The sequence below is a fragment of the Zootoca vivipara genome, chromosome 16 (assembly GCF_963506605.1).
Source record: "Zootoca vivipara chromosome 16, rZooViv1.1, whole genome shotgun sequence".
Lineage (NCBI taxonomy): Eukaryota > Metazoa > Chordata > Lepidosauria > Squamata > Lacertidae > Zootoca > Zootoca vivipara.
Window position 1 is genome coordinate 26,478,927 of NC_083291.1, and position 19,538 is coordinate 26,498,464.

General features: G+C 47.4%; 2 protein-coding genes across 3 annotated transcripts in view; both read left to right on the forward strand.

Moving 5' to 3' along the window:
* USP5 (ubiquitin specific peptidase 5) overlaps nt 1-4,073 on the forward strand; it is a 31,115-nt gene extending 27,042 nt beyond the window's left edge. For both annotated transcript variants that reach the window (XM_035141136.2, XM_035141137.2), the window contains exons 16-20: nt 1,056-1,199; nt 1,336-1,481; nt 1,620-1,773; nt 2,486-2,570; nt 3,485-4,073. In XM_035141136.2, coding sequence (XP_034997027.1) covers nt 1,056-1,199; nt 1,336-1,481; nt 1,620-1,773; nt 2,486-2,570; nt 3,485-3,578 — 623 coding nt within the window. In that variant the 3' untranslated portion in view covers nt 3,579-4,073. The remainder of the gene's footprint in view (nt 1-1,055; nt 1,200-1,335; nt 1,482-1,619; nt 1,774-2,485; nt 2,571-3,484) is intronic.
* A 4,131-nt stretch (nt 4,074-8,204) lies between these two features.
* TPI1 (triosephosphate isomerase 1) lies at nt 8,205-19,189 on the forward strand. The gene is made up of 7 exons (XM_035097088.2): nt 8,205-8,413; nt 13,941-14,064; nt 14,199-14,283; nt 14,822-14,954; nt 16,368-16,453; nt 16,614-16,701; nt 18,617-19,189. The coding sequence occupies exons 1-7, from the start codon at nt 8,305-8,307 to the stop codon at nt 18,733-18,735; spliced, it is 744 nt and encodes a 247-aa protein (XP_034952979.1). The 5' UTR covers nt 8,205-8,304; the 3' UTR covers nt 18,736-19,189.
* Nucleotides 19,190-19,538: the final 349 nt, after the last annotated feature.

Here is a 19,538-nt window from a genome sequence, read left to right on the forward strand (position 1 = left end):
TGAAGGTAGGGCAGCTACCAAAGTCTCTCAGGATCAGGTTCGTGAAATCTCAAAAGAAACCACAGTATGTCAAGGGCGAAACCCACCTAGCAGGATGTTCACAATCTCCTGTTCCTTAAATACTTTTGTCGAGATGGTGTTGTTTTTGGCAACGGCGAGAACAGGAGACTGATGGAGCTGTTTGCTAGCAGGCTACCATATAATAATAATAATAATAATAATAATAATAATAATAATAATATTCTTATTTATATGCCACCCATCTGACTGGGTCGCCCCAGCCACTCAGGGCAGAACAGTGGTCCCTCGGGTTACAGACACTTCAGGTTACAGACGCTTCAGGTTACAGACTCTGCTAAACCGGAAGTAGTACCTCGGGTTAAGAACTTTGCCCCAGGATGAGAACAGAAATTGCGCAGTGGCGGCGCAGTGGCAGGCCCCATTAGCTAAAGTGGTACCTCAGGTTAAGAACAGTTTCAGGTTAAGAATGGACCTCCGGAACGAATTAAGTTCTTAACCCGAGGTACCACTATGTGGGTTTGGTGAGCCACCGGTTGCACAGCCCTGTGAGGAAGGTGTGAATGGGAATAGGGCTTGTTCTATCTTTAAAAAAATAATAATGATTTTGGGGGGCGGGGGGGAACATACCACACATCAACCAAAAAGGAAGAAGACGGAAGAAAATACAGGCGTCACAATGCATATAGAATTCCCTAGTTATTATGAACCCATATTGTTCAACAATAGTATCGTATTCATTACGAAGCATGGTGTTGTAAATCATGGTCATTGTTTGCCATCTCATCCCAGGCTTGGTCCGTCTTTGACTCCTCTTTAAGAAATGTGCGCAGAGCTGGGGAGGTGGTTATGCCTCTCCTAGCAACTGCTTGTTGCCAGTGCAGGGGTGGCCATTTCCACGGACCGCTGGATACAGGCATGGCCTTAGCAAAGGTGCATCGTGCCCCAGAGCGGAAGGCTGGGGCCTGGTCTCGCGAATGGCTTGTCCAGAAGTGGTGCTTTCTGGAGACCTCTAACCCTTTCCCCTCCCATTGCAGCTCCCATGTTGGACGAGTCTGTGATTACGCAACTGGTGGAGATGGGCTTTCCGGCAGACGCCTGCCGCAAAGCTGTGTATTACACTGGGAACAGTGGGGCTGAGGCGGCGATGAACTGGGTCATGTCCCACATGGACGATCCAGGTACGTCAGCAACGTAGGTCCCTATTCTCAGGGCATTAAACTTTTCCTCCTGCTGGGATTAGGCCAGGTTGGGCAGCCTCTTGAGGCGGGAAATCTCCATGGCTCCCACCTTTTCCCTCGTTCCTCTTTTCTCTAGATTTTGCAAACCCTCTGGTTCTTCCTGGATCCAGTGGACCAGGTTCCACCATCGCTTGTCCAGACCCTCCATCAGAAGACAGCGTGGCCACCATCGTCTCCATGGGCTTTTCCCGGGATCAGGCCATGAAAGCGCTAAGAGCTACGGTGGGTCGAGGGTGAAAGATGAGCAGAACGTTTCCTCCTCTTCTGCATCATTGTGCCTGGAACTGTACCCTTTGGGGGGCAGGAGGGAAGAATTGGGTGGGCTCCTAGCTTGACTGTTTACAATCCTCTCCTCCGCAGAATAACAGCCTCGAGCGGGCTGTGGACTGGATCTTCAGCCATATTGACGACCTGGACGCAGAAGCTGCCATGGACATTTCGGAGGGGCGTTCGGCGGCTGAATCCATATCTGAATCTGTCCCTGTAGGGCCAAAAGTGCGTGATGGATCTGGAAGTGAGTCTGCAACCCTGGGGGACTTTTGGCTTTCGAAGGTTGAATAGTTTTGGTACCCTGGCGCTTTAGAACATCGTGGTCCACACTGTAGTTGTCTAGGTCTGTGCCTTACCCTTCAGTCTTAATCCCAAGCCCTGAAGCCCTTATTTATTTCTCCCCTCCAAATTGACCTGGAGAATTTGCTCCCATAAGATACGGTGATAGCTGCTGTCTTAGGTGGCTGTAAAACTGGGATTGGACAAGTCATGGCGGCTGGGGCTATAAAAGGCTCATAGCCATATTGGAGAGGGTACCTGTGAATTCCTTATGCCAGCCAGCAAACAATGCAGGAAGGGTTATTGCCGTTTCCTGAAAATAACTGGGCAGTTATGAATGGCAACTAGATGGGTACTGGGCAGGTCCAGAAAGGCTCTTTATCTGAACCAGTCTTGTGTCCTCTGGCGCCACCTTTAAGGGGACGGGAGTGTTTGAAGACACCATGGCCTGCTTCTCATCTGTACATCTCAATGAGGCTGTTCTTCAGGACAGTTCATCCGATCTCATAATGTACCAGATCCTGCATGGATTCCTGCATTGCAGAGGGTTGGACTAGATGACCCTCGGGGGCCCTCCATCTCTTCAGTTCTACAATTCTACGATCCTCTGTCGGTTTGAGGGAGGGTTTGCAGAGAGGGTAACGAGCCTGCTTGACTCTTCCCTTTTGCTCTTTCAGAATACCAGCTTTTTGCCTTCATCAGCCACATGGGCACATCCACTATGTGTGGCCATTATGTCTGTCATATCAAGAAGGATAGCAGGTAAGGGATAAACAAAGCACCTGGAGAGAGGGTGGTGGTGGTGGGGAAACAAGGAAGGATCCTGAAGGAAGGAAGCCAACTAGATTTGTATTACTTACAATCTAGCCCTCAAAATTAAACAAGGCAGTCTAAGCAGAAGTTAGAAACATGAATTTTCAGCACGTTTGAAGTTTTTTGCTCCCGGTGCATATAAAAGCTACCCTGTAGGCATCTTGTTTTAATCGGTCAAGCACCGCAGAGGGAAACCACTAAGACACAAGCACAATTCCTTGGTCTGCAGTGAAATACATCTTTGGATTTTGTAGGCAGTGAAGAAACCCTGTAACTGCCTTGATCGGCCATTGCGGAAGGGCAGCTTGGCCCCTGGAGGAGAAATTCTGCCCCAAAGCAATCCCAAGCCTGTAATGCCCATTACACTGAGCAGCATTTTGGAGGGGGGGGAAAATAATAATTGTGCCCTATTGATACATTGTTTCACTTATATTTGGGAGTGGGGGGGTAGTAGCTATATTGAATATCTTATTATCTCACCTCTCTGGCTGCTGAGATTTAAGCAAGGCATTTGATCTTTTCACTTTTAAGCATTCTTTGCCACAATTACCAGACCTTTAGAAGGCATCTCAAGGCAGCCCTGTTTAGGGAAGCTTTTAATGTTTGATGGATTTCTGTATTTTAATGTTTGATGGATTTCTGTATTTTAGAATTTCTGTTTTGTTGGAAGCCACCCAGAGTGGCTGGGGGAACCCGGCCAGATGGGCGGGGTATAAATAAATTATTATTATTATTATTATTATTATTATTATTATTACTACTACTACTACTACTAAGGACTAGAAACTTGGTTTCCTTTCATAAAGGGAAAAGAAATAAATTCAATAAACCCTTCTTCTTCCCCACCCCACCCCGCCCCCCAGATGGGTGATCTACAACGACCAGAAAGTCTGCGCCTCTGAAAAGCCTCCCAAGGATCTTGGCTACATCTACTTCTACCGGCGAATCTCCAGCTAGGACCCTCCTGCCAGATGTGGAGTAGGAGCCAGGCGATGGCAGGAGGAGGGGAAATGGCAGCGATGAATGCAACGAAGAGGGCCAACTCTCAACCCCTATGTGTCTGTGTGCCACTGCTGCAGCCCCAGGAGCAGTATCCCTCCTCGAGGAAGCTGGAGTTTGCTGCCCCTCTGGACACTGGTGGGCGGGGGTGGGGGTGGGTTTGAACCTCTGTGTAAGAGCAAGAAGTGGGGGGGGGAATATCTCACTGAACCCAGGCACCCAGGGCACACCTGTGCACAACATGTTTCCTCTTGATGTAACTATAACACGCTTGGACTGTTTAGAAAGGGGTGGGGACAAGAGGGAGGACTTGGGTTACGTGTGGCTTTCTGTACCATATAGGGCGGCTTTCCCCCCCCCTCACCCCCACCCTGGGAATTGTGCTGGGGAAAACCTGGGCCGTAAAGTTAGCACCAGTTCTTCATGTGCCCCCCTATATGCCAAAACACAAAGGATCAAATAAAAAACCTTGTACCCCCTTCCAGCAACTGGCCTTGTTCATAGTCTTCATTGTATATTATAATAAGGCTGATCTGTGTTGGTTGGTCACAGCAAATGGTGTTTTGGTCCATGAACAGGCCTTATGCCCTGTATCTGATGTAACAAAAGACATCTCTCTTTTTTGGAGGGGGTATTAATGGAGATGAGCATGTCTTCTAGGAAAAACTCCCTGGGTCATTCAGTTAATTCATAAGCAGGCCTGGTGTCCTCCAAATTTGGAGTCAAATTTGGCCACGGGGTTGGTTTCCTGCTCACACGGCTTTCTGTGCCTTCTGCATTTGGTACGCCAGGCCTCTGCCTCCCTCATGGGAGAATTGGTAAGGTGCGCTTCATTTTCCCTTCTGCTACTAGGACTGGGAAATATCTGGTTTTCAACATTGCAATATATCACCAGCAAAACATAGTGATATATTGATATATCACAATGTCTGAAATAAGGATGGAGCTACATAGAGACATCGGCTGGCTTCACGGTTTTTCCTGCATTGTGATTTTTGCATAGCACACATTTCAAACCGGTTTTGGGCAATATATTGGATCTCTCGCCCACCCTACCCAAAACATTTTGGCACCTGAGGCAGCCCCCCAAATGGTGGCCCCCTCCCTGTCAATGAAGAAGGGAGTGAGGGAAGATCTACATCAGGAACAAGGTGGGGCGGGGGGGGGCCGAGATTGGCATTGAAATCTGCTGCTCTACTGGATCTTGCCACCTGAGGCGGTTGTCTCGCCTTGCCTCTTAGGTGGGCCGGCTCTGCCTGCTATGCTAAAGGAGTATTATACGAGAGAGACTTCTGCATGGTCAAACTTGTTCATTTTGGGCTTGTGTTACAAAACTGAATTTTACTTTTAGGCACAGTCACAAGTTAGAAAGATGCCCGCTGTATTGAGTAGAACTTACAGTGTAGTGAGTAACAAAATGAATCTCAACAGGGGACAAAGTGAAGGTTCTGCTAACTATTGCTGTCATGCGGGCCTTGTATCTAAAGTGCTCATCACTTGTTTCCAGGGCCTTGTTCCCTATAGAGTTGTATGAGCTCGTGGATCAAAACAACTGCAGAGCTGAGACTGCCCTGCAGGGTGGGGGTAATGTCTCTGTTGTGGTATACAGAGGCCCTCGTCTACAGTATTTCCTGTGCCATCCCATTGTCTGCTTTTTTTAGTTCAGCAGGCATATTATGACAGCCACTCTAAAATAGCTTTAAATAGTAAATTTAGGTGTCTGACTAGCAAAACGGGGGTTGCAGTCAGGGGGGGGGGGCTTTCCCTCTATTTACTTATATAAAACAAAATAGATTTCTCCCTATAGAGCAGATAAATGCAGGAGCTAATGCCACCTGAATTTTCTAAATGTTTGTACTCTGTTAAATGAAATTCTGCACCAATGCAATATAAACTCAATTCCAGAAAAAGCTGCAATTATGCAAACAGCACATTTCTTCCATTCTTTTTAGTTTCCCCAACTTCTATGCATCATCTGTTCTGCCTAGGCCCTGCAAAACCCAGGGGTGGTGAGCTATGCAGGAGTGGGAACACTTTCCAATCACTGGAAATTCATGCAGTCAGATTCCCTTCTGAGGTTTCAGCAGATGCATTCAGTCAGATGTTCACAGACATAAGCTCTAGAAATGTGCTCTCTTGCAACAGACCTGCTTCACTGTGCTTCTAAACCTACTCAGACTTGCAGAGAAATAGTGTGGGCTGATCACCAAACTACTTCAACTGTGAAACCTGAATCCCTTTCTAAATGTCAAGGTATCTGCTAACTCATTGGTAGAACGGGCTCTATTATGCAACACCAGGCATTTCCCCATGTTTATGTTGGAGATGGGGATATTTGGGGAGAGTGCTGCCAATATTTGGGGGATATTTGGGGAGAGTGCTACCAATGAGTTAGCAGATACCTTGACATTTAGAAAGGGATTCAGGTTTCACAGTTGAAGTAGTTTGGTGATCTGATCTGGAAAGGTTTTCCTTGTGAAAATAAATTGTGGGTCTTTATTGTGCTCCACATGTTGAGCAGGTGGGTGAAAGCTGCTCTTTTTATTCCAGGTTTTTCTTTCCCAGGCTGAGATCAAAATATGAAATGGTTGATGTGCGGAGAGTCTTCTAGAAGCCACTGTTTTATGTAAGACATTAAAACAAAACATTGTGCTGCTGTGCATTATCTTAGCAGTATAGAAGAAGGGGCAAATTACAGAAAGCTGGGGTTGAGGGAAAGGGCTGTTGGCTGCTACCGTAGTTGCCAAAGGTGAGCAGGTTCAAATAAACCCTTACTAACTTAACAAAGCACTGAAATCAATGCAGGTCAGGCTTTCGTAGGCTGCTGTAACTGCAGGTTTTTAACAAGTGACAGAACTCTGCGCATTTCAATTACACAGGTTGCTTGTGGAGTTGCTTAGAAAAAAAAATATGTTTTGCTAAACGAAGAGAGAAGCAGGGGGAGATAGCTATTCTGCAGAATTACGCAACTCCTAGTCCATCCTTGGCCTCCTTTCCATAGGACCACACCTTACCTGTGAAGTCATACTGTTGGTACTCCTGGTTGAGTAATGCCCACTGACTGATAACAGCTCTGCTGGGGGGGGGGGAGAGATTTCCTAGGCCTACCTGGAATTTGGACCTGGGACATTACATTAAAGCAAGCAAAGCATGTATTTTTTTACCACTGAACTATGCCACCATTTCAAACATAATTCATAGAATCATAGAGTTGGAAGAGACCACAAGGGCCATCCAGTCCAACCCCCTGCCAAACAGGAAATACCATCAAAACAGATGGATGTCAAGTCTCCGCTTAAAGACCTCCAAAGAAGGAGACTCCACCACACTCCTTGGCAGCAAATTCCACTGTCAAACAGCTCTTACTGTCAGGAGGTTCTTCCTAATGTTTAGGTGGAATCTTCTTTCTTGTAGCTTGAATCCATTGCTCCGTGTCCGCTTCTCTGGAGCAGCAGAAAACAACCTTTCTCCCTCCTCTATATGACATCCTTTTATATATTTGAACATGGCTATCATATCACCCCTTAACCAGATCAGCTTCAGCTAATTTATTTTTAACCCAGCGCTTCCCTGCCCCCAGCTCTCACCTGTAGCTCCTATCCCTAAACATCTGTGGCCTTGTGAGATATATTTGGGAGGAGAAATGGCCAAGGAGTAACCCCCAAACAAATCCAGAGATGATGCCAAACGTATTGCTCGACTTCCCTTTGGACCCCATCAGTGAGGCCGAGAGGGGGGGGGGTCTTGTCCTCTGGGCAGCCCAGGACCTCCATACACACTGCCTAGGCTTGTGCCTCAGGGAGGTCCCTTTGGTGCCGTTAACACAGCAAAAGCGGAAGGCAGCAGTCACGAGTTATGGATCTTTGCAGCCACTGCAGGCATTGTGATTCTCCAGCGGTTTGACTTCACCATCGGAGGCACACTCCATTGTTTCTTGAGACTGATGGGTGCCTACTGCAATTTCCAATCATGCAAGGAGATGTGGTTTCATTGTAAATATTAGAGACATAGGAACCAATTCCTAGGGACTGAGGTCTCTTCTCTCCCTCCTCCCCAATAAAATATTCGAGGGGGCTGCCCTCCATGGGTGTAGCCAAGGGGGGCAGGGAAGGGCAGCTGCCCCCCATCAATAAAAAATATTTAACTGCAGTTCTTCCACTGCAACATAAAGCCTACCCCCCCTAACAAAAACTCTGGCTACACCTAGTTACAGGTGGGTAGCCGTGTTGGTCTGAGTCTGGCTACACCTATTGCCCTCCCCTCCCAAGTTAATGGGCATTGTCATTAAAATGCTGGCGTGTTTGGCACATCCTGCATACACCCTTTATATTTTATTCAAGTTGGCACCCCTGATTACAGAAGACATAGATGCACTTTTAGAAACGTGGAATACATTTGAAAAGTCTCTCCTGCCTGCCAGCCAACCAACCAGCACGCACGCACCCCCTCTCGCTTTCCGTTCCGCGCTCACTCGCGCGTTCTTTCGGAACATCAAAGGAAGGCGGCGCGGGAGGCGTGGCCTGAGTGACGTCACCGGGCCCAGTGGGCGTGTCCCCCTCGCTCCCCTATAAAGAGGCCGCGGAAACGGCTGCGCCGCCGCTGCGCTCTCTGACCTTCTAAGTTCTCCTTTCCATCCATCTAGGCGGGCGGCCCCGGGGCACCAACACTAACCACCACCGTCATCATGCCCAGGAAATTCTTCGTCGGCGGGAACTGGAAGATGAATGGCGACAAGAAGAGCCTTGGGGAACTCATCCAGACTCTCAATGGCGCCAAGGTCCCTGCAGACACCGGTGAGCCTGCGGGGGGGGGGAGCCCATAAGGCCGTAGGGGAGGGGAAGCCCCCGCGCGCACGTCTGCAGGCTCCCCGGAGGTGCTGGGAGGAGGCAAGCGGGGCCACCGGTTGCCACGTTTAGGCTCGGGAACCGGCCGGGGGCGCACGCCCCGCCGAGCCCTGCCCGTTTCCTCTCTTGCGCCCCCTTCGCCATGAAGCGCTTCGGTCATAGGGGAGCGCGAAGGATAATACACACCGATTGAACTCGCACAGGGGAGAAACAATGTCGAGATGCCTGCAGTTGCAAGCGGGTTGGGCTAGATGGCCCTGGGGGTCCCTTCCAGCTCTAGGAGTCTGTGATTAACGCGCTTAAGGCTTATCCGCAGCGGCCTCTAATGGGATTGGACATGAGAACGGGGACCCGGTTAAGGAGGTCGACCTGTTTTCCTGGCCCGCTCCATCCATCCCCTTCCTGGTTGTGGGGGCAGCTGGCTGCAGCGGTGCCTTTCATAGGGTCTCGAAAAAGGGCGGGGGAGGTGCCCGGATGCCTGGGTCCCTCCCTCACCCCCACCGCGTGCTCGCCCGCACGTACTCCAGGGCTGCCTCTCCCGGCAGGCAAGCTGGCTTCCTTTTCTCTCTCTCTCCTTCTGTTGGCGTTTATAAAGCCTTGCCAGGAGGAAGGGAGCCGAAGACTCCTCTGGGCCCCGGAAAGGAAACTTGCTACATACTTTTTTTTTTAACTGCTTTTCTGTTTAACAGTTTTCCGGCCGGTCAGAGAAAATAGGCTTTTCTTGCTACATTATTTCCTCGCTAGGAAATACTGTACATGTACTGCCTTGCTGTACTATAAAAGAAAGAAAGAAAATCCTCCGGCGGAAGGTGTCGGCAGGCTCAAAAGGCCGACGAAATACTGTGGTGGGGAGTTCCGAGGGTGCTGTTCAACTTAAGTCTATTCAGAGTAGAGCTGTTGAAATTAATGGAGTCATCATAGTCATGGGTGGGTTTTCCAGGGAGGCCAGCATAGAAAAGTCATAAGCACGAGCTTAGAGTGAAGTTAATTGTTTTAATGCAAAGAGGATTAAAATAAAAGTAGATTTTATATTACTAGTAAACGTCTCAAGTGCTGGTGATTTTGTACTGATAGTTGTGAGAGGAGCAGCTTTACTCCTTGCAGAGCAGTTGTGTAAAGCACTGCCTGCACATTTTTTGCCTTCTCTTAATCGCCTCCTTTTGAGAAAAATGAAAGGTTAAAAACCTTAGAATACCCTTGAATGAGCTTTCTCTCTCCCTACGGTCTACTGTACTAGGGCAACTAGGCCCACTATTAGTCACAGTTCAGCCCAGTCAACGGAAGTCCCTGTGTTCGGAGAGATCCTGCCTGCTAGTCACATGGCAGATTGTGTTTTGGGTGCTGTGTTCGTGGCCACCCACCCTACATTTAACCGGTGGCTAGCAGTGGATGAGAAGGCGAGAAATGGGCCGTGTAGGGAGAGGGAAAGAAAGGGGATGCAGTTGAGGCCTGCTTGGCTGCAGAATTCTTTGTCTGAATGGGGCTGGCACGATGCCCAGTTCCCAGGCAGTGAGGCTAGCTAGCCCGTCTGCCTCTCTTGGTTTTGGTTGGCATGGTTGTGCCAGCGGGAGACTGCCCACAGCATGGATTCCTTGCTTGCCAGCGATGGGGGCAAAGGGTATGCCTGGACCAAAATTTGGCCTGCAGATCCTTTTCGCTGTCCCCCTCGGGTTAGAAAAGGGCAAGGCGGCGGTATCCTGAAGAAATGTCAAAGGGTCTGGAGGAGAGGGTTCCTAAATATAGGTGGCAGCGCAGCTGCCTAAAAATACCGGCTACTGTACTTGGAGGTGGGAAACTTTATCCCTGTAGCTTGCTAAAGGTCAGGAAATGGGCCTTCAGATAAACTACATGGGGGGAGCTTGATCTACTCAATTGCCCCAGATAGTCTGCCTCCTCTATATTATACTGCCGCCTCAGGATTTGAGCAGATCTGAGTTACCTCCCCCTGTTGGAGGAGATGCCACTGCAGTGTCCCACATGCAGACTGCATCGTGGAATTGTAGAGTTGGGATGGGACCCTGAGGATCATCTAGTCCAACCCCTTGCAATGCAGGAATATGCAACTGCCCCATAAGGGGACTCTGGTGTTATCAGCACTGTGCTCCAACAAACTGAGCTATCCAGTTGTTGCTTTCTCTTGCCTGTTATTTGCCAACTGGCTAAGCAAGGCTTCTAGCCATAGAACATGTGGAACGCCCTCCCATCAGATGTCAAAGAGATGACATTTAGAAGACATCTGAAGGCAGCCCTGTTCAGGGAAGTTTTTAATGTGTGACATTTTAATGTATTTTAAATCTATGTTGGAAGCCGCCCAGAGTGGCTGGGGAAACCCAGCCAGATGGGTGGGGTACAAATAAATTATTATTATTTATTAAAACATCCAGGATTATGTTGCTAGGTAAACACTAGGCTGCCTGCACCCCAAAAGCCCCTTCTCTCAAGAAATACTGTAGCAGTTCTTAAGATTATTGGTTATAGGGAATATGGTAGGTTTGCCCTTTACCCCATGGAGTCAGGTTTCAAGTTTCTGACCTTTACAGTGCCCACAGCTCCACCCACCCCTCACACTTATTAGGTTTCCCTCCATTTTTATAACCTCTTATATATCTATGAACATATGAGACTGCTTTGTCCTGAGTCAGGCCACTTGTCTGTCTAGTCCTATTTTGACCAGCAGTGGCTACCCAGGATCATGTGCAGAAAAAAAAGGCTTTTCCCACCCCAGTAAGATCTTTTTAACTTGCAAGTATTCTACCCCTGAGCTTTGCAAAAACAAATTATAAGGCTCAAGTTCCTCTTGACCCAGGGGTCAGCAAACTTTTTCAGCAGGGGGCCGGTCCACTGTCCCTCAGACCTTGTGGGGGGCCAGACTATATTTTGAAAGGGGGGGAATGAATGAATTCCTATGCCCCACAAATAACCCAGAGATGCATTTTAAATAAAAGGACACATTCTACTCATTTAAAAACACGCTGATTCCCGGACCGTCTGCAGGCCGGATTTAGAAGGCAATTGGGCCTGATCCAGCCCCCGTGCCTTAGTTTGCCTACCCATGCTCTCTTGACCCTCAGGCAGATATTGTTTCAGGATTAGAGCTGGCAGTGCAGAGGAAGAAGGGATTTGCCGCACCCAAGAAGGATGCTATTTGTACTGCCTTGAACCCAGATGTGGCTAGCACATCTGCTTCCCTGTGACCCTCCGAAAATTGGGATCACGATCGCTGGTCAGGAACATTGGGATTTAAAGCTCAACATTCACAGGACTCATCCCTGGCCAATAGGATAGGGTGAGCTTTTTAAAAAAATCTATAAAGGAAAATGACAGCCAATCTGTTTGCTGGTTAACCTTGCTGAAGGTAACTTTTTAGACTGAGACATACGGTTTAGTGTAGATTTCCATTTTCTCAATGAAAACCATTTGAAGGGAATTGATGCATTTAACCTCACTGAAAAACTTACCAAAGCAGCTCTTTATTGCTTGGGCTTCTCCAGGTTGGGTTACAAATATATCCTTTGCTGCCACATACACCCGGACAATACCATTACTGGCCCCAACAACATCCAACATACCATCTCAGGACTATTTAATTGCTCATCCTCTAACATTGTGTATGCCATCAAATGCCAACAGTGCCCTTCAGCTCTCTATATTGGACAAACAGGCCAAACCCTATGCCAAAGGATAAAGGTAAAGGGGCCCCTGACCATCAGGTCCAGTCGTGTCCGACTCTGGGGTTGTGGCACTCATCTTGCTCTATAGGCCGAGGGAGCCGGTGTTTGTCTGCAGATGGCTTCCGGGTCATGTGGCCAGCATGACAAAGCTGCTTCTGGGGAACCAGAGCAGCACACGGAAACGTCCTTTACCTTCCCGCCGGAGCAGTCCCTATTTATCTACTTGCACTTTGATGTGCTTTCTAACTGCTTCTGGACTATAATGTAACTTAAAAATCCGATTTATTTTTTTTAAAAAAATACAATTTTTATTTTTAAATCACTGATTTTTCACCCTGGTTTGAAATCAGCCAGGCACATTTTGCATCTGACTTTCAACCACTTGCGACCAAGTGAAGATGCCTGGGTGCCAGGATGATGCCTGACACCTCCACCACCTGGAGGCGTGTGCCTGGGGATCCTTGGATCGGGACTGTTTCCACACACTAGTACCCCATCCTGTAGTGGTATTATCAGTTATATTTTATCTGCATAGAATGAATTTCTCGAGCCAATTTGCTTTTTCTGTGCAGCCTGAGCAGCAGCAGTCACGATTAAGAAAAAGAGGTTGGAATAGGCCAATTTACATGTGGGCTGTCCTCGATCAAGTGACTCCTCTTCTTTTAAGTTCTTAACCCTAGCTCACAATTGTCATCGGAACTAGCCAGACGTTCAACAGAGAACCAATCGCAGTCAGTCCGTCCTTTGAAAAATAAGACTTGCCCCAAAAATATCAATTAGAGTAGACATTCCGTTTTGGCAACTGCGATCTTGGTTTTAAGGAACTATTTGGTGCCTAGCTTATATCTGAGTTTCTAACACTGGAGAAGGGGAGATTGGTGGTGGAAGGGAAGGTTTATTTACTCACGGTTACCCTCTGAACCTCATGGCACGACTAGCAGAGTTGACCCACAAGTGTCTTGTGTCCAGCACCCAAAGAGTGAGTTGGCCTTGGGGTGGGAACAATCTGTTTTTCAAATATATTTATTTGATTTTATAAAACTGAAAAAAACATATAAAACACGAAAACACAACAATACAAAAAAATCACATAAAACACAAAAATACAAAATACAAAAAGAAAAAGGGGAAAAACAGCAACCATATTTATCACTCATGTGTCCTGACATTGTTGACTTCCTCATGTCCCTCCTTGCTGCGTTTCATTGTATTACATCCTTAATAATTTCTATATCATTCTTCAGTCATCTTATTTTTACCTTAACTAGCAAATTTCACCTCTTGTTAATTCCTTCACAACATTTCAATTATTATTTAATACTTATATCGAAATCTTAATATACTGCAGTACCTCTACAAATCCTCCTCTACAACCTCCCAGTACTTCCAAATCTTATATTAAACATTTCCAATATTGTAATTATTTCTTAAACAAACTTTGAATTTCTTCCAATCTTCTTCCACCGACTCTCCTCTGGTCACGAAGTCTCCCAGTCAATTCAGCCAGCTCCATAAATTTAATCATCTTCATCTGCCATTCATCCACTGTAGGTAGGTCTTCACTCTTCCAATTCTTAGCCAATAAAATCCTCGCTGCTGTTGTGGCATACAGAAAAAACATAATATCTCTTTTTTTTCTTTCGGTAATTCCTCTCTGACTATTCCAAGTAAAAACGCTTCTGGTTTCTTAATAAAGGTGTTTTTCAACACCTTTTTCATTTCATTGGGGTGGGAACAATCTGCAGCAGAGAGACTCTGTGGCGTGCCTGCTTCATCCTAGATGCTATTCTCTCTCTCGTCCCCAGAGGTCGTTTGTGGTGCCCCCTCCATCTACCTCGACTTTGCCCGCCAGAAGCTCGATGCCAAGATCGGTTTGGCTGCCCAGAATTGTTACAAGGTGCCTAAGGGAGCTTTCACAGGAGAGATCAGGTTAGTCTGCTGGGGACCGGGGGACACAAAGGTCTGGGGTTACTTTAGCGAGGGGTAATTTTAAAAAGTAAATAAGGATTTGGTTTGCACCTCATGGCAGAACAGGTGGTGTCATTTCTTTCCTTCTGTTTCAGCCCAGCCATGATAAAGGATGTTGGCGTCAACTGGGTGATTTTGGGACACTCTGAGAGGAGGCATGTCTTTGGCGAGTCGGATGAGGTAGGTGAAGTGTTGGTGCTGACCTTTAAAGCCCTAAACGGCCTCGGCCCAGTATACCTGAAGGAGCGTCTCCACCTCCATCGCTCTGCCCGGACACTGAGGTCCAGTGCCGAGGGCCTTCTGGTGGTTCTCTCGCTGCGAGAAGCCAAGTTACAAGGAACCAGGCAGCAGAGGGCTTTCTCGGTAGTGGCTCCCGCCCTGTGGAACACCCTCCCACCAGATGTCAAAAAGAAAAATAACTACCAGACTTTTAGAGGACATCTGAAGGCAGCCCTGTTTAGGGAAGCTTTTAATTGTTCAGAAATTAGTGTATTTTAATATTTCTGTTGGAAGCTGCCCAGAGTAGCTGGGCAAACCCAGCCAGATGGGCGGGGTATAAATAATAAATTATTATTATTATATCTAGTAGATTTGCCTTGCTGCAGGTTTCTTTCCCTCCGCTATCGCTAGGCTGGGAATCGTCTGCAGCAAGGAGGTGTGTGGAGATGGTATAGTTTTTATGGGACTCTGAAGCTGTCCTCCCCTCCCACTTTTCCAGCTCATTGGACAGAAGGTGGCTCACGCCTTGGCTGAGGGTCTGGGCGTCATCGCCTGCATTGGGGAAAAACTGGATGAGCGAGAGGCTGGCATCACCGAGAAAGTGGTATTTCAGCAGACCAAGGCTATTGCTGGTAAGAGGGTACTGGGGAATGTGCTGAAGTTTCCTTGGGTTCCGAGTGAGGAAAGGGAAATGCTTTGGTTTGAAATAATGGGGCAAAATGTTTGGTAATAGATCACTCAGTAGGCAGGAAATGCCATGTACACTAGTGGCCAAAATTGTGGAAACCTTTTGGCAAAAGTGTGTTTTTGAGGTTTGATGGCTCATAATACCATTATTATTTTTTTAGTAAAAGGTAAAGGTAAAGGGACCCCTGACCATTAGGTCCAGTCGTGACTGACTCTGGGGTTGCACGCTCATCTCGCATTATTGGCCGAGGGAGCCGGCGTATAGCTTCCAGGTCATGTGGCCAGCATGACAAAGCCGCTTCTGGCGAACCAGAGCAGCACATGGAAACACCGTTTACCTTCCCGCTGTAGCGATTCCTATTTATCTACTTGCATTTTGACGTGCTTTCAAACTGCTAGGTTGGCAGGAGCTGGGACCAAACAACAGGAGCTCACCCCGTCACAGGGATTCGAACCGCCGACCTTTTGATCAGCAAGCCCTAGGCTCAGTGGTTTAACCACAGCGCCACCTAATACCATATAATTGTTATATCAATGGAAAGACAATTTAATGAAGAATGCAAGGCAACAAAGTTTGTTCAGTTACCTGTATTCTTTCAAAAGTTATAGCCAAATAACCAGAAAAATGAAGCACAACTTGCTTACTGTGTGTGCATGCTCAGAGGTCCTTAAAGCTCTGGGTAGCACTACGGTAACTTTTAAGTGACCCAGGTTTTCTCTCATTACTTTGGCTTCTGGATACATTACAGTCATACCCCGGGTTGCGAACGCTGTGGGTTACGTGTTTTTGGGTTGCGCTCCGCGCTGAACCCAGAAGTACCAGAACGGGTTACTTCTGTGTTTTGGCGCATGTGCAGAAACACAAAATGATGTCCTGTGCAGAAGCGCCGAATCGCAACCTGAGGTATGACTGTACTCTAAAACTTGAGCCCTATGCAGACATTTCTCCTCATGTGCTCCGTATCATGGGTATTGCACTGAAGCTGAATGTCTCCAGCTGGGAATCTGCTTTGCTCATGGAGGCTTCCAGCTTTATTTCGAATCCCTCTTGTCAGTAGAGCACGATACTTTTTAACCTCAGGGTCGTGGGTTCAAGTCCCACGCTGTGCAAAATATTGGTGCATTGCAGGGGGCTTCGACTAGATGACCCTTGGGACCCCTTCCAACTCTACAATTCTGGAGTTCTACCCTCATAACTAGAAGGGGAATTTAGATCTTAGAGATGTCTAATCTTTGAGCTCCCACCCCACCCCGCAACTGCCATCGAACTATACTTGGTCTTCCCAATAGGTCGAATTGTGCCTGACCCCCCCCCCAAAATCAAACCAATGCTCACTGTCCCCCTCTCTTGTCCCCAGATAACGTGAAGGACTGGAGCAAAGTGGTTCTTGCCTATGAGCCAGTTTGGGCCATTGGAACTGGTAAAACTGCAACTCCTCAGCAGGTACGGGTGTAGGGAGAATGTGCTCCCAAATCTTGGTTTCCCTTTTGAGGTGGTTTTGGCATCGAAGGATGGAGAATGTCTCTGAGCCCCACTCTCGGAGACTCTGCACCCGGTGGCCTTTAGCTTGCTGTTAGTAACACGATTCTTGCCTTTTTTTTAGGCTCAGGAGGTTCACGAGAAGTTGAGGGGCTGGCTGAAGAGTAATGTGTCTGATGCTGTTTCACAGTCGACTCGGATAATCTACGGAGGTAAACGGAGCCCCCCCCCCCAGTTCGCAAAGCAAGTGTGGCAAGAGTTTGCCCTTTCCCCTTATTGATCGCACAGCAAACATCCTGTTTCAGATGTGCGCCTGTCGAACTGAATCTCAAAGGGGCACAAAGTTAATTTGCGTGTTCATTGTAGTTCCTTAGCTGTACAGGCTGTAGTAGGGCCAGTTCAGGCCACAAGAACTAAAAAAACTCAGCTCCTCAGCAGGTATGAATTTGGGTAGGGAGGAAAGTCTTGCCCAAATTCACTTCCCTTTTCTAAGAGATGGTTTGTACTGGAAAATGGAAAATACAGGTGAAACTCGGAAAATTAGACTATCGTCGAAAAGTGCATTGATTTCGCTAATGCAACTTTTTATTTTTTATTTTTCTTTTAATTTTTACAAATGCTTTCTTTTGGAAATTCCACAGTAATAAAGCAAATAGTTACAAAAATACAAAAATAAACATCGCTATGACATTTCATTAATGACATTCCATTTATAATTGACCCACCTAACGACAAATAATTACACTTGCAACAAATCAAGGCTTGACATATGTTGCTTTGCATGTCATGCATCTATCTCATATATTAGTTTCACCTTTTAAGTTGCATTACTGAAATAAATGCGCTTTTCGACAATATTCTAATTTTCCGAGTTTCACCTGGAGGTCTAAGCGGGCTGAGCTCCTTTGTAGGGTTTGGGTAATGAATTGAATTGAATAATGAAACAGTGGCAATTAAAATTAAAGGAACCGCAATTCAAGCGCAGAAGCTGCGTCCATCTTCTCGCAGCTTGCCATGGAGAGTGGCAGTTTTAATTTGGGAGGGATGGTCAGGCCTATGGAATCGCCTCCTCAAATTGCCATCCCTATGTAGCTGTTGGCGAACAGCAAGCTTTCTGTGTGGTTTTTAAACTGGGTTTTTTTCATGACCGGATTGACCCTGCCTGCCAACACTAATAATTAAGGTAGGCATAGAAACTTAAAAGAAAATGTGAAGAGAGTTCATCTGGAAAGACATAATTTAGTTGTGGATAAGAGTGTTGTGAGGAGCTGCGAATGTGGGTTAGAAGAAGGCATACCTGCCAAGTTGCTGTCAGAGAAATAAGGGACCAGGCCGGAAGTAGCAGGCCGGAAGTGGCGCTGCCGCCATTTTGGAACTGGGTGGAGCATGCTCAGAAGTGACTTTTGATACTGCTTTGCCCAGTTCCAAAATGGCCGCCGCGCCAGAAGTCGCACTGCAGCCATTTTGGAACTGGGCAGAGCAGCATCAAAAGTCGCTTCTGAGCATGCTCCACCCAGTACCAAAATGGGCACCGCGCCAGAATAAACCGGGGGGAAACAAAAAAATCTTTTTTCAGCTAGGAACAGCTGGAAAAACTGGGATTTCCCGGGGAATACGGGAGACTTGGCAGCTATGGAAGAAGGGTTTTCTTAAAAGGCAAGGTGGGGTAGCATTTATATGCTCTTTGCTTGTGGTCAAGCCTCCATAAACAGTTTGCAGTGGTTCGAGACAATGGTCAGCTTAGCTAGTACATGTAAACGTGCCACTTAATTTTGAAAGCATGGCTGCTCTGAGAGGAGACAGTTCAGAGCAGAGAAGCACAGAGAAGAGGTGGGGCTTAACCCTTCACCTGCCTACATTGCTCCAAGGTGCCCTTCTTGGGTATACGTGTTTGTGCGCGCACAATTTTATTATAGCAGATAGCAGGGCAGGATTAAGGACTCCAGCCACCTCTCCACGTTATCTTTCCCAGAGTAGTTTTGCAGCGTCGCAGAATTAGCCTTGGAAATGCCATGTAGCCAAAGGCATTGTGTTTTTGGTCCTCATCTGCTGTGTGCGTGCTCTCTCCTCCCTCCTTGGGCCTTTCCTAAATACATAAATAAAAAACGGGGATTGTATCCTTTGCAGGTTCCGTCACTGGCCCCACCTGCAAAGAACTGGCCTCTCAGCACGACGTGGACGGCTTCCTCGTTGGGGGGGCTTCCCTCAAACCCGAATTCGTGGACATCATCAACGCGAAACACTGAAAGCTGCTGCTCGGCATTCAAAGTGAGGGGGTGCGGTTCATCGCAGGCGGAAGATACGGCACTGTAGAAACCTGCGCCCGCCCTCTGCACTTGGGCTACACCAACTCCCCTTCAAGTCCCTGCTCCCATACTTTGCTGTTAATTGTCCCACACTGCTGCTAAACACAACGGTTGCCAAGGCCTTTCTCGGTTAGCTGGATCCTTTGTGCAGGCAGGCCTTTGTTCCCTTCCCTCTGTGCTGGAGGGACAGGGCTTCCCAGCTAGACAGAGGCCTGTTTTTTTTTCTGATCAGTGTCTAGTTTTGCTGCCTTGCTGAGGACGGAGTCTCTTGCCTCTCGCTTCAGCCGAGTCTGAGTCTTTACCCAGTGGCTTGTGTTGTATGTAAGATGTGCGTCCGTACTGTGTCCCACCCCCTAAGCCAACAATGAACAGAAATAAAGAAAGGGAAAACGAACGTAAGGCTCTGAAATCTGTTGCCACAACTACAGTGCAGCCTGCAACATAAATTATTATTTTTATTATTATCATTTACACCCCACCCATCTGGCTGGGTTTCCCCAGCCACTCTGGGCGGCTTCCAACAAAATATTAAAAATACAATAAAACAGACATAAAAAACTTTCCTCCTAAACAGGGCTGCCTTCAGATGTCTTCTGAAAGTCAGATACAGTGGTACCTCTGGTTGTGGACTTGATCCGCTCCGGGGTGCCGTTCGCACCCTGAAAAGTCCGCAACCCGAGTGGCGATAGAGTGCTTCTGCACATGGGCGAAGCGCACAGAACTCTTCTGCGCAGGCGCGCGGG